This window comes from Hermetia illucens, chromosome 2 (assembly GCF_905115235.1).
Source record: "Hermetia illucens chromosome 2, iHerIll2.2.curated.20191125, whole genome shotgun sequence".
Taxonomy (NCBI): Eukaryota; Metazoa; Arthropoda; class Insecta; order Diptera; family Stratiomyidae; genus Hermetia; species Hermetia illucens.
Window position 1 is genome coordinate 130971473 of NC_051850.1, and position 14965 is coordinate 130986437.

Genomic DNA, 14965 nt, shown 5'->3' on the forward strand with positions numbered 1-14965 from the left:
ATCAACTGATACTGAAGGTGTGGGAAAGCGAATCAATGCCTGACGACTGGCCACGAGGCATTATCTGTCCCACACATAAAAAGGGGAATATCACGCAATGCAGCAATTATGGAGGTATCACGTTGCTGAGTATCGTCTATAAGATATTCTCCGCTATCTCGCTAGGCCGGATAGCCCCATACGCCCAGAACATCATTGGCACATACCAAAGAGGCTTCAGTCCAGACAAATCAGCAACAGATCAGATTGTCTCTGTGCTGCACCACCTCTTCATCGAGTTTAAGGCCGCCTATGCGATCTCTTGGCTGCGTTCGAGAGAAGAATCCTCTGAAGAATTTTTGGCCCCCTACATGAAGATGGAGGATTTCGTAGCCTATATAACGACGTCAACAGGTTGCGGTGGGCGAGTCACTTAATCCGTATAGATGAGGATGATCCAGCCCGGAAAGTCTACAAAGGCAATATCTGTGGTAAAAAAAAAGAAGACGAAGCAGACCCTGCCTGAGATGGAGTGATGGCGTAGGTCAGGACGCTAGACAGCTTTTAGGGATATCGGCGTAAAACATGAGGTGTCTGGATTTTCTTATTAAGGCAGGCCTAGACCGGATACCGATTGTTGCGCCGTTGATGATGACGACAACTATATTGCGCTAACCATCCCAGAGTAGCCGACGAGTCAGTTGCCCCGGGAAGTCGTGGTACAGACGACTAGGACGACCGCACCAGTAACTAAGGCGCACAAGTATGATGACGTGCTAGGCATGTTTGGCGACCATATTTCTGGTTAGTTGGTGGAGTTTATATTTTAGTTTTCTGGTGGCAGAGAAGCTGTTTGACGACCTCCTTACTAGAACAATTTATTTCTAGTCTGTTTATGCTGTTGGTAGGCTTTGCTATTACTTCGTTGAAGTTTTCTTTCTGTTGCGCTAGTCAATTTCCCTTCGACATTTCTTTACAGGCTTCGCGGAGGCGCGCTTCCAGACACGGATGGGTTTCATTTATGAAGTAAAATTAAAGGAACTGTTACTTGAACTAAAGTGAATTAAAATTGCAATTGGGTTGCAACAGATACACGATGGATGCTTCAAAATAGTTTTGTTTTTATCTTTTTAAAAAATACACACAATTAAATGCAATAGTTCTTTTAGCTTAGCTGTAAATTAGGCAGAGCAAATTGATAGTATGTTTCGCTTTTATAAAGCAAATCCATCTCTTCCGCTACCGTTTAACGTGGGCACATAGCATGACGGCCTCCGTCGACCGGAAGACTGGCGCCTGTGATGAAGCTGGCCATGTCGCTGGCGAGGAAGGTAATTGCGTTGGCCAGTTCATCAACAGTTCCTGGTCGACCTAAAGCGTGGGTCGTCTTTGAATGCTCTAAGAATTTCTTATATGTCTCCTCGTCCATTCCGCCGCGCTTGTGAAGGTTGGTCACGGTCACTCCGGGATTCACAGCGTTGCACCGAACACCCTTGGCAGCCAGCTCCAGAGCAACACATCGCGTGAATTGGTCGACTGAAGCCTTTGAGATGTTGTAAGCCAGAACTCCTGGGAAGGACCGAATTCCATTTACGCTGGACACATTCACGATGGCTCCTTTTGTCTTGATGAGGTGGGGGACGGCCAACATGGTCAAATGATAGATGGACCGGATATTGGTGTTCATCACTCGATCGAACTGCTCCATGCTAGTGTTTTCGATGGTTCCGCTTTCCAAGATCCCAGCATTGTTCACCAGCACGTCCAATTTGCCGAACTTGGAGATTGTTTCGCCGAGAATCCTCTCATTATCCTTCTCGTTGGTTACATCGCCGACAACAACAATTGGTTTCTGTCCGGCTGACCCGCACTCTTCAGCGACTTTATTTAGATTTTCTAATTTGCGTCCGCTTAGAGACAGCGATGCGCCTAATTTGGCGAAATGAAGAGCGGCTGCGGCTCCAATCCCGGAACTGGCCCCGGTGATAAGAACGACCTTTCCGGCGAAATTCATTCTGGAAAATTATGCTGAAAAGTGATCGTGGGAGTCGAACTTTATAATGAGAAATGTTATTATGAAATTCATGACGCGACTTACCTTAAGCTCAGCAAATGACTACGTCAATTAACGACTTAAAATAAAGTGTAAAAGATAAGTAAAAAAAATCAAACAGATGCGAGGGAGCTGATAAATGTCACTCAATTGACAAGTGAATTGTGACGTCACAGTTGAAATGATAAGGAGCCGAGCCGCTGTATTCGAAAATGGTTTGTGTCGAAGATACAAAAGCTCTGAAGCTTTCAATTTAAGTTGGATGTGGCCCAGATGGTTTCATTGGGAAATTAAAGAATAAATACTGAAACGGTAGCTGAACGGTTGGGGGGATAACAGTTTTTGTGGCTCCTCGTTTTGACGACGGATTTTCGCAATCTCCTTCCGTTTTCAAAATATCGAAAATTGAAGTTTTCAAATTGGCCCCTAGCTAAAAAATGTACTTTGTCACGGTTCCGGTAACTTTCTTTTACTAAAAATTTAGCTGATTTTTGATTTTGTTGAAAATTCCAATTCATTCCTATTCATTTTCGTGCGAATTTACTGTACTCCCAAGATGTCATAATATATAAGTATCACTTTGCAATAATTAACCTCACAACACAAGAAAATCAGAAAACTATTTATACCGAAAGCACCCTCACGACTTTTAGACAAATTTGGGAATAAAAAATATTCGAATTGCACCACGGGAAGGTATTATCTAATGCATTCTATCCACACCGAAGAGGGGCCCCTCACTCCCAAAGTATTTAATGTTTCCAAACCTCCCTTGGACTGTACTGGGGAAGAGAAAGAGGGCTGAATTGAGGTAAATTCGGAGGAGAAACGTCGGATTAAACCAAATATTTAGGAAGCTCGATTGATTCTGTCAACGAAGTAGGAACTGAGACGAAGTTTCGTCGAATAGTACACCCAGGTCTTGGAAGGAGGTCAGTAGTGAAACGAGTTGCCCATTGGGAGAATAGGAAAAGCATGTTGGGGAGCGTTTAAGGGAATAGCACATCCAGTGGCATTTGCTGACATTCAGTGTTAGCTTGTTGACCGAACACCAACGGACTAAATTATCAAGGTTGGATTGTAAGAGAGCACAGTCCGGCGGAGACTAAACCGAGCAAATTGACCTGTATGTATCATCATCATCATCAATGGCGCAACAGCCGGTATCAGGTCTATGCTTGCCTTAATAAGGAACTGCAGACAGGTTTTGCTTCGAGGTTCACCAATTCGATATCCCTAAAATCTGTCTGGTACCCTGATCTACCCCATCGCTTCATCTCAGGTAGGGTCTGTCTTGTCTTCTTTTTCTACCATTGATATTGCCCTTATAGACTTTCCGGGCTGGATCATTCTCCATCCATACGCCCCCTGCAACCTATTGAGCCGGATTTTATCCACAACCAGACGGTCGTGGCTATGGAATCGTCCATCTCCATGTAGGGGGTGAAAAATTCTTCGGGGGATTCTTCTCTCGAACGCGGCCAAGATTTCGCAATTTTTCTCGCTAAGAACCCAGGTTTCCGAGGAATACATAAGGACTGGCAAGATCATAGTCTTGTACAGTAAGAGCTTTGATCCTATGGTGAGACATTTCGAGCGAAACAGTTTTTGAAAGGTGAAAAAGGCTCTGTTGGCAACCAACAACCGTGCGCGAATTTCATTGTCATAACTGTTATAGGTTGTGATTTCTAACCCTAGATAGGAGAAATTTTCAACGGTCTGAAAGTTGTATTCTCTTATCTTCATTGTTTTCGTTTGACCAGCGCGATTCGATGTTGTTCGTTCTTTTGGTTTTGGTTTTGGTTTTGGTACTGACGTTACCACAATGTAACTTCGTCGTGCCTCCATTAATGTGCAGCCCAAGATCTCCTGCCGCCTACTCGATCTGGATGAAGGTAGACTGCACATCTCGGGTTGTTCTTCCCATGATGTCAATATCATCAGTGTAGGCCAGTAGTTGGGTGGACTTGAAGAGGATGGTACCTCTCGCATTTACGTCTGGATCGTGAATCACTTTGGTGGTTGAAGAGAACGCATGATAGGCCATCCCCTTGTCTTAGACCGTTATTGATGTTGAATGGTCTCGAGAGTGATCCTGCTGCTTTTATCTGGCACAGCCGTCAGGGTCAGCCTAGTCAGTCTTATTAATTTCGTTGGGATACCGAATTATCTCATGGCCGTGTACAGTTTTACCCTGGCTATGCTGTCATAGGCGGCTTTAAAATCGATATGAACATGGTACAACTGATGTTCGTATTCCAGAAGTTTTTCCATTGCTTGCCGCAGAGAGAAAATCTGATCTGTTGCTGATTTGCCTGGTGTGAAGCCTCTTTGGTACGAGCCAATGATTTTCTGGGCATATGGGCCTATCTGGCCTAGCAAGATAGTGGAGAATATTTTATAGATGGTACTCAGCAACCTGATACCTCTGCATCATATCCTCCTTTTCATGTATGGGACAGAGAATGCCTGGTTGCTAGTCATTAGGCATTGACTCGCTGTCCCACACCTTGAGCATCAGTTAACCAATTCGGCAGTAATTCCATCGGTTCCTGGCGACTTATGGTTTTTAAGCCGGTGGATTGCACGGACTGTTTCTTGTATGCTTGGCGGTGGCAGCATTTGTCTATCGTATTCAGTTGGCGGGACTTCCAACTCGCCGATATTTTGGTTATTGAGCAATTCATCAAAATATTCAACCCATCGCTCCAAAGTGCCCATTCTATTGGAAATCAGATTTCCCAGTCCCAGTCCCGGCAGGATGAGCATCGAGGTGTATAAGGCTTAATCCTGGTGACTTGTTGGTAAAACTTTCGCGCCTGGTGCGGTTGCTCCTTATACTCTTCAAGTTCACAAACCTGTTGGTTCCCCCAGACTTTCTTTTTCCGTCTGTGAAGTCGCTTCTCCGCTCGACGGAATAATCCGCAGTCCGTTATCATTGGTATCTCTATGTAAGCTATAGGAGCCGACGTATCGCCTGAATACGGGCTCGGCCCCTACTTGACTGTTGAAATCTCCGAGTATGATTTTGATATCATACTTGGGACGTGCTTCCAGGGTCCGTTCAACTGCTTCGTAGAAGGTATCCTTTTCCGACTCTGCAGTCTCCTCTATAGGGGCGTGAACGTTTATGAGGTTATATTTCTAAATTTGCCTCGCAAGCCCAGTGTGCATAACCTTTCGCTTATATTTTCGAAGCCATAAAGTAGGCTTCATTTTTTGACTGACTAAGAAACCTACAACAAGCACATGGTTTACTGGATGGCCACTATAATATATGGTGTTGTGGCTCATTTTCAGGAAAACGATCCCTGTCCAACTAATTTCCTGAAATGCTATTACATCAGCCCTATATTCGGACAGGGTATCGGGCAGCTACTTTGGAGCTCTATCTCTGTACAAATCGTTATGGCGTTGTCGGTGCCTGGTTCGTCGTTGTAAAGTCCATCCTGTCCGAGGCTCCTTTGTGGCTTCATAACGTTGGTTTTCCTTGTAGGGTTGTCAGCCCTACCAAACCGCCAACCTGGAGGACCAGTTGGTACAATTTGTCCCGTTTTTAGGCGCGGGAAACTCGCCTCCATCATTCTCGGTCTGCAGCTTTTCGCTAAGAATGAGCTCCCAACGTTCACCACGTGGAGGCGTCCTCATTCTCTCCGGAAAAGGAAAAACTGTATTGGCCCCCTGCGAAGCGACCTCGCCTCAATGAATGTGCGGATGACGCAGAAGACGACATTGACAGGGCATGATGATACTTCCGAGTCGAATTTTAAAGGCGAGGAATTATTTTAAGCCTCTTCCGAGTCACTACACTCCAAGAGGGAAAAAATTAAATACTTCGGAAGTGAGGGGCCCCCTCTTCGGTGTGGATGGAATGCATTAACCAAAACCTTCTGTGGTGTATTTCGAGTATTTTTTATAGTCAAATTTGCCTAAAAGTTGTGAGGAAACCTGAAGTTGGGTGCTGCCCGTATAAACAGTTTTTTGATTTTCTTGTGTTGTGAGGTTAGTTATTTTTAGCTACGTAATTGGTGTCGTGGATCCAAAGTGGCTTCCATGGAAAAACGCAAATAAATAGTATTATAAATAAAAATTGTGAGAAAAATTAAAAAAATAAAAATCAAATTCTTCGATAATCAGGTTTTTAATTAAAAATTCGATCAAACATCTCAATGGGCTAAGGTGACATTGAGGGTATACAGTTCCTATTTAAAACTAGTGGGAGAGATCGAGGAAAGAAAAGGGGATATGGCCGATACTGTGGATAAGATCCGAGTGAAAGGCCCCCTGCGAGAAGTCACGGAAAAGAGCAATGTTAGGAAAAAAGCTATAAAATTGGATACAGACGTCGGCGAAAAGGTTGATCTGAATAGAACCGCGATACTTCCGGATTTCTTGGTGAATAAGTCAAAACAAATCTTCAACAAGGACCAAGAGGAACAATTAAACTAGACTTAAACTTTGCATTCCAACAACTAAGTCTGTCGAAGGAACAGATCATCATCAATATTGAGGCAGGCATTAAGTTTGAAAGAAACGAATTAAAAGAAGCAACCCGTAATAATGTAGCTAGCATCCTTTCCTCGCATAATAAACCTGTCTCAAAGAACTTCGAATAGCGCAAAGACAAAGAAAAGTTATGAAGGAAAAGATAAAAGTGGATAAAGGAAATGCGGTCCTAATAGTGGAGAAGACGGACTACGATGCGGCAACGCTCAGAAAACTTAGGACGGGAGGATACTTTACACTGAGGGAAGACCTTTTGAAGGATTCTATTAAACGGGGGAGAAAAGTATTAAAGGAATGCCGCCACATTGTTGAGAATCCCGCCAAACTTCGGACGCCCAACCCTGTACTGCCAAGAATAAAGGGTCTAGCATAGATCTACAAACCTGGCAACAAATTCCGGGAAATTATAACAGCCACAAACACGCCCACACGAAATATCGTCAAGTGACTGTTGAATCCATCCATCCCAGTGAAGGAGGCGCTTTTGTATCTGGAGGAGTGGCTACCGAATAAAAATCTCACATTCTTGGCGTGGAAAAGAGAAACAAGGGCGCTCATCAAACTTGCGAGGATATGCATCTCGGACAGCTACCTGATTCAGAAGAAACTTCTTCAAAGGAATCAGAGGGGAGGCAATGGGGAACCCCCTTTCACCCTTTTTGAGAGACGTATCCATGGCCACCGATTGTTCATTGTGCCCCTCACAGTTGAAAGAATTAGGAAAGAATCGACACCGGAGTGAATAGCGGCTTCCAAAGGTGGATTATCGAAAGACTGCTGTGGAAAAAAGCGAAACGGCAAGAAATTAGGACAATGACTTGGAAAGGAAACGAAGAATAGAGGTGAAACACCCGCTTCATCAAAACTTTTAAAAATGATGAAACGGCTAAGTATCGACATGGTGCCACCGAGTAGGATTTACCAGCTCAGTAGCAGGCTGGGATCCGCCAAGGACCGAAAATTAAAACATGAATCCAGTGGGATAAATAAAATGACTTGTCCAGATTGTGAGAAGTGTTACATAGGACAAACCAAAAGACTTGTTTCGGTGCGCTGGGGAGAGCACGACAGAAAAGTGGAAACGGTCAGGACAAAGAATAAGAAGAGCACAACGCTGAAATCAATGATAGCACGGCACATGATTGAAAAGAGACATACCATCTCATGGGACAACGTAGAAGTCATCAAGGATTCTTGGAACAGGAGGAAGTTGGACGTGCAAGAGAGTTTGACGATTCTAGGAGAACCAGAATGGAACAGATTGAACCACGACACCGGCACCGTGCAACAGAAGGTCCTGAGAGAGACCCGAATGATAAATTAAATATTTATAGTAATATAATCACTAAGGGTAACATACAGGAGACTAAAATTTAATTTTTTTAACAATGTTAGGTAGAAATTAGAAATTGACGGATTCAAGCTTAATTCAGTATTATTATATAATAATGATAAACCGGCGTATTGTAACTTCTTTTTTTCGCCTTTGTCCGGTTCAGACCAGTCTTAGTGCGAATGACATGACCATACTGTCGAAGACGCTACTCTCGCAATTTTTCCATGATTGATGCAAGTCCATATCAATCATGGATATCCTCATTTCGGATGGGATCAAAATTTGTCACGCCACTAGTCGAAAGCAACAACTTCCTCTCCACTACCGCAAGACGCTGTTCATTGTTTTTTTATAGTCGGTCAACAGTCAAAACCACAGAGGGCAGGGGTAACGACATTGCGGTAGATTTGAGACAGTTATGGAACGCTACTTCATCCAGGTTGCGTTAATGCATACAGCAATTTCATAACGCAGTTCCCTATTGGCTGATAGATTGACCCGAGATATCTAAATCGCTCAGTTCTGGGCAGGTCACTGCCGCTGACAGTGATTGTGCCTGTTTCATGGGGATCGGTCGTCAAAAATTCAGTTTTATTTAGATTCATTCTGAAACCGTATTGCATGAGGCGATCATTCCATAAAGCAATGTATAGGGCGCTGGACGTTGTATGTTCTATGTGAAAGTGCCCACAACAAGAACAAAGAGGAGTGGTGAGAGAGCGCTTCCTTGATGAACACCAACAGAGACACGAAGCGGTTTTGATACACCCGCCACACTTCGAACTTTACTTTTCGGATCGTGGTAGAGCAATTGAAGCCAGTGTACGAGTTCTTCTAGTACTAAGTGTTGTCGTAGAGCAGCGCAGCGTGTATTATATCAGTAGTTCCCGACAAATCCGGCTTGATTCATTGTAATTTCAACGATTTCGCGAATACGGTTGTCAAGAATGCGTTCAAAAATCTCCATGGTATGGGAAAGTAACCGGATCGGACGATAATTTGAACATTCTGCTGGACTATCTTCCTTTTTCCATATTGAAACAGTGGCACTTTATTGCCAGTCAGATGGCGATGGTGATTTAGTGAGCCACAGTATTGGGTCCGAGCTCTTCGCTGTCCGAGTGTCCAGTTTATTGTAAAGATCTTTGTAATGAATAGCTCGAGTGACAGCTATCGCTTTCTTCACTTTCCGGTTGGTATTCTTATAAATTTGCCATCTGGGGAGCGTTTTATTATCGTAAAACTTGTGGTATAGGCCTTTCTTTTCACGGACTTTCATTTGAACACCGTCATTCTAAAGCGAAGTATCCCGGTTGATGAATCAAAGGAATCTGTGAGGGATTTAGATACAATACCAGTAGCCGACGTTTCATCATTGGTTTGAGATAGAATTCTCGGAATTGCCGGAGATGCATTGAACCTAGGAATACCTGGTTTTTGCAAAGTATTCATTTCCGAGAATTTTATACACGTTCTTTGGAATTTGTCCCGAACCTCAGCGTAGACTGCAGCCGGACCGTCAGTTTCAGCAATGACTTCAAGTCGAACACGCTCCCTAATGATAGTGGCGAAACAGAGGCAGCATGCGAAGTCATCTGTCTTTGTGGGGCCTAGACGTCGAACTGCTTCACTATTAGTGACACTTTGTTGTCCATTATGGGAGCCCGACGCGCGTTTCAGACTGAAGCTGGCTATCCTTTCCCCTTTCATGACTGGGCTTGGGACCGGCTCTACGTTGCGAAGGATGTAATCGTGATCGGTTTTGGAGGTGAACTGGCGATGTTGAAGTTACGAACCACGTAGGAAAAAGAGTATTGTCAATATCTGGGTTTGTAACCATGAGCCTGTCTGGAAATGTCACGGTATTGAGTTTTCACGACTCTTCTGTAAGTTGGAAGGAGGAGGAGCGAAGTAGTCTAGTTGCTGACCAAGTGACATTGTGACAGCTTTCAGGTTACGTGGATGTGACATGTTCGGAAAGAGGAATGCCTTCTGCCAGTAGATGAATTACTTTGATTTGACTTCATCCTAGTTTTATGTTATTATCAATAAGACCGAAGAGGAAATATTTTGAATATATATTAAATTTTCTTTGAAAACAATTCATTTGAAAAATATTGTCTCCAGCAAAATAAGGTTCGTTTGAATTAAATAAGTCAATAGAACTTTCAAATATAAACAATTTCATAGATTAATTAACAATCCTGCGACATTGCCTTGGCTATTCTTTGTGTAATTTTTATTGGTTGGATCACGTGATGATGCAACACGTTGAGATGTCTAACATCATGATAAGGTCACATTTTTGATGACGTAGACCAGGATCAGATGAAGCTGGATTTATTTTGCTTGGTCTAGAAACTTTGAATCTATGAAGTGCACATACATAGATTTCCGAGCGGCAAAAACACTACTCATCCTTTTACGTAATTCTGAATATGCAATTTGTTATTGCACAATGTTGTTTGGGTTTTCTATTTTACATTTTGCAATTGGAAATTAAGATTTTATTGGAAGATCTAACTGATGTGAGTGTAGTCATCGTTCTAGAATAATACTCATAGCATGATGTGTGGAAAATATATTATATAACTCATCCGAACTATGAGTGTTTGGTACAAAGCTTCATTCAACATTTCCCAACTTACGATTTGGACTTTATGACCCATTGGTATTTCAGTTACAAGGTTCAACCTCACTAATAGAATAAATTGCAGGAAAAGTCCAGGTCAGCTCGTCTGCCCCGTCTACCTTTGCAAAATTATTCTGCTGAGATGTAAGGGGTAAAAAAAATCGAACTAGGGGAATAGTATTGCATCACTTTTATAGGTTCTGTGTAAAACAAAACCTTATTAAAATCGCTTTACTCTCTGTCTGTTTTTTTGTGAGGGGGTGGAAATCTTCAAAAGACATTGGCCTGGACATGCCAGCGCGTGGGATTCTCACTAAAACCACCCCCGACTCCCCTCAAGCTCGGTGGAACCACCCTACGGTATTACATCACGGGGCGGAGTCAGCTCATTTTATCTTGGTCCCCTTTCGTCTCTGCGCGGCGTACGTAACCGCACTTTTCTAGTCTCCTCTGCCTTTCGCAGTTTACTCTGGATACATGCGACCATGGAGTTTATCGCATCGCAGTCTTCCTGGTACGAGTCTCTTCTAGATTCTTTCTTTCCTCCACAAACCTTTCCCAGTGGAAGAATACATGCACACCTGAACGGGTACTGACGATATCCTCCATGCCCCGTGAGAAACAGGGTATGATTATAATTAATCTCTCCGTGCTGTCTCTCCAACCACTATTTGATGGCAGGATGAGCCCGTGTGTCCGCCTTTCCCGAGCGTTCCCAACGCTCTTGCTATTTATTTAGAGATCTCTCCCTTTCGGCGTTCTTCGTCTGCCATAAAGGAGAGATAGGCTTCGCATAGTATACATTCGTCATCTGATTTGCCAAGATGTCAACGGGCATCATTCCAGAGATGACGAATGCTGCATCCTCTGAGACCATCCTGAATGCCGAGTACACCCTTAGGGCTGTTCTTCTGTAGACTGAACTCAGTTTGTTAGCTTTAAATATAACTGCAATGCCGTTTCTCAAATTGGAGCAGTATAGAGCAGTAAAGGTAGGTACAGGAACTCAATTCGTCGTCTGTAAAAACACTCGACGATCTGTTAACTACAAGCCTATACGCTCCGTTGCCGTCTCTCAGGGGCATTCGTTTTTTCTGCTCGCATTTGTATACTACATAGATAAAGTTTGAAAAGTGTAGAGTCTATTGGGGATCTATAAAGTCATCATTATGCCACCACCAAGTATGGGAGAAACAGTCCGTGAAATTCATCGACTTGAAAATCATAAGTCGTCAGGAGCCGATGGAATTACAGTTGAATTAGTTAAATATGGAGGCGACCAGTTACACCAAGTGGTTCCTCTACTTTCGCTCAAGGTATGGGACAGCGAATCAATGCCTGACGACTGGCAAAGAGGCATTTTCCGTATTATACATAAAAATGGAGATATCACACAGTGCAGCAATTATAGAGGTATCACGTTGCTGAGTACCATCTATAAGATATTCTCCGCTATCTTGCTAGGCCGGATAGCCCCGTACGCCCAGAACATCATTGGCCCATACTAAAGGGGCTTCACTCCAGGCAAATTAGCAACAAATCGGATTTTCTCTGTGCGGCAAGCGATGAAAAAACTGTTGGAATATGGACCCCAGTTGCACCATCTATTCATCGACTTTGAAGCCACCTATGATAGCATAGCCAGGGTAAAACTGTACACGGCCAAGAAATTGGTAAGACTGACTAGGCTGACGCTGGCGAATGTGCGAAGCCATATAAAAGCAGCAGGATCACTCTCAAGACCATTCCACATCAACAACGGTCTACGACAAGGGGATGCCCTATCATGCCTCCTCTTTAACCTGGCCCCCGAGAAAGTGATCCGTGATGCTGATGTAAATGCAAGAGGTACGATCCTCTTTAAGTCCACCCAACTACTGGCCTATGCTGACGATATTGACATCATGGGAAGAACCACCCGAGACGTACAAACTGCCTTCATCCAAATCGAGCAGGCGGCGTGAGATCTTGGGCTGCACATCAATGAAGGCAAGACAAAATATATGGTGGCAACGTCAGCCCCAAAAACCAACCAACCAACAACATCAAACCGTACTGGTAAAACGGAAATAATAAAGATAGGAGAATACAACTTTGAGCCCGTTGGTAATTTATCCTATCTACGGTCGCGCACGGGTGTTGGCAGTCAGCAGAGCCTATTTCAGCTTACAAAAGCTGATATACCACGACCGTCAGGTTATGGATAAAATCCGGCTCAATAGGTTACGGTGGGCGGGTCTTTTAATCCGTATGGATGAGGATGATCCCACCCGGAAAGTCTATTAGGGCAATATCTACGGTAGAATAAGAAGACGAGGCAGATCCTGCCTGAGATGGAGCGATGGCGGAGGCCAGGACGCCAAACAGCTTTCAGGGATATCGAATTGGTGGACTTCGGCGCAAAGCCGGGATGTCTGGAGTTCCTTATTAAGGCAGGCCCAGATCGGATACCGGTTGTTGCGCCGTTGATGATGATGATCATATTGGTTTGCTGGAAATTCTACTATTATTAACAAAGTAAGTCAAAGTTGCTCCTTTTACGTGAAATAATTATTCACTAAGAGATAAAATGCCAGTACCACCTCGAATTGAATATCGGTTATACTCAACGTATATATACTACGAGCTAATAAGAGTGAAACTATCGAGTTGCCATATAGTCTCCGGTCATGGAGTTGATAGTACCAAAGAACTTCTGTCGGGCGCTCATTGTTCCTACTGAATTTTCTTGTTTTATTATTTTAAATAGAGGTTCTTCCTCTCTACAATATGTGCTCCGAGTCCTATGAACACCGAGCACAGCTGGGATAACCGGTTGAAATGTTCAATTTGCACCTAAGAAACTTTTTCTGGCATTGACTAGGATCCATAAGAATTTGAGTGTGAGAGTAATTAATTGCCTCATGTCTTTCTTGTGATCATCCCTTGACAATAGGAGCTAACCTGTAAGTGCATTCACCCTTTTTAACGTTTTTTAGAAAACAAAATTTTATTAAAATTGGTTGACTCACTGTCTGCCTGTCTATCTGCCACACGTGCTTCTCTCAGAAACGATGATAATTACTGACATGAAATTTGGTGGAAAGTTTGGAACTGTGAATTTTATAATAGTATGCATATTATAATATTATTATTTCCGAGTTGCCACAATCTCGCCAGATGCCGGATTTCAGCTAATACTAGCACTAAGTGTCAAGCATTTAGGCTTGGACGATCTACCTTAAAAGCAAATATAGAGGGGCTTTGGTTTTAATGGTCGGTGGTAGGTTAATGGAAGAATAAGACGAGAACTGCCCGCAACACCGAATAAGTATGAGAATGATGTCTTTTTGCATGGTTTGTGAGAGTCCTTGGACATCAAGAAAAACCGTGGGAGATTTGCGTGAAATACCTGTAGCCGACAATATTATGGAATCTACAACCACCCTTTCGAGGCGTCAAATTTCTTTGAATCGCGAACCTTCTTCTGCACATATTTACGTTTAATGTTGCTATTATGGGGGATAGCAACGACAATAATATATGCGGAGTATTGTCAACTAACAGCACCTGGGGCTTATTATGTGCTATATGGCGACCAGTTAGAATTATTCGGTCACAATACATGCTGTAAACAGAACTACCAGGAACTGCCAGCGGCTCATATAGGTAAATCCGCTTCTACACCCCACTCAGAGCATTGAAAGGTTGACCTTTCAAATTAAGTGGAGTCAGTCTAGAGTCTCTCTCTTTTCTATTAAAATAAGCGCATAGCGAGTCGACTTGGCGTTGATTTTGTACCGCCACGTCAATCATACCCCTACCTCCGATGTCACCAGGCAAGTTCATCCACTCCATGGCAGAGTTTGGATGATGCATTCAGAATTTGGACATAGTAGTCCCTATCCGTTATTGGACGTACTTCAGATAGCTTCATAACTTCGATGTGGATGTTATCAATGCTATGTCCGGCATATGGCTCGTGATGACCTTTGCGAATGGCTTGGATTCGACACTTGTCTAACCTAAATTCCATCCAAATATCACTGCTAAACATGTCTACTATTCGCAATAGTAGTAGCATACAAGTGTATGTCATCTAAGTACATTAAGTGTGTCAGCTCGCACTTAGCACCTAGTCATATTTTATTGGAAAACTATGGCCACTAGCATTATTCAGTAGCCACGAAAGGGGGCCTAGTGCTATAGAAAATCAAAGGAGACTCAACGAATTCCCCTGGAAAATGCGTCTCGATACGCGGATAGATTTCGAAGTGTTTTTACCTTCAGATGAACGCACTCATAAGGTGGTATTTGGTGATAATGTGTAGGATATCGATTAACGAGGTGTCTGGGACGCTGTCGGAAGCTTTGGTATAATCGATATAGCAATTGAAGAGATTTTTTGGCCTCTTTGGCTCTTTGCAACCTCTAGACCCGACTCGGCAGCCCTTCTGCTCCTCGCACAGAATATTATTTG

General features: G+C 43.3%; 1 protein-coding gene across 1 annotated transcript; it reads right to left on the reverse strand.

Annotated features, from left to right (window-relative positions):
• Positions 1–1078: 1078 nt before the first annotated feature.
• LOC119649668 (3-oxoacyl-[acyl-carrier-protein] reductase FabG-like) lies at positions 1079–2231 on the reverse strand. Its single transcript, XM_038051928.1, has 2 exons — positions 2078–2231; positions 1079–2007 (listed from the first exon to the last, which is right to left on the reverse strand). Exon 2 carries the CDS (start codon positions 1991–1993, stop codon positions 1226–1228), a length of 768 nt encoding a protein of 255 aa, XP_037907856.1. The 5' UTR covers positions 1994–2007; positions 2078–2231; the 3' UTR covers positions 1079–1225.
• Between the last annotated feature and the right edge of the window lie 12734 nt (positions 2232–14965).

Excerpts from the sequence above, each read along its gene's own strand:
- LOC119649668 (XM_038051928.1), bottom strand. The coding sequence starts at position 1,993 with ATGAATTTCGCCGGAAAGGTCGTTCTTATCACCGGGGCCAGTTCCGGG.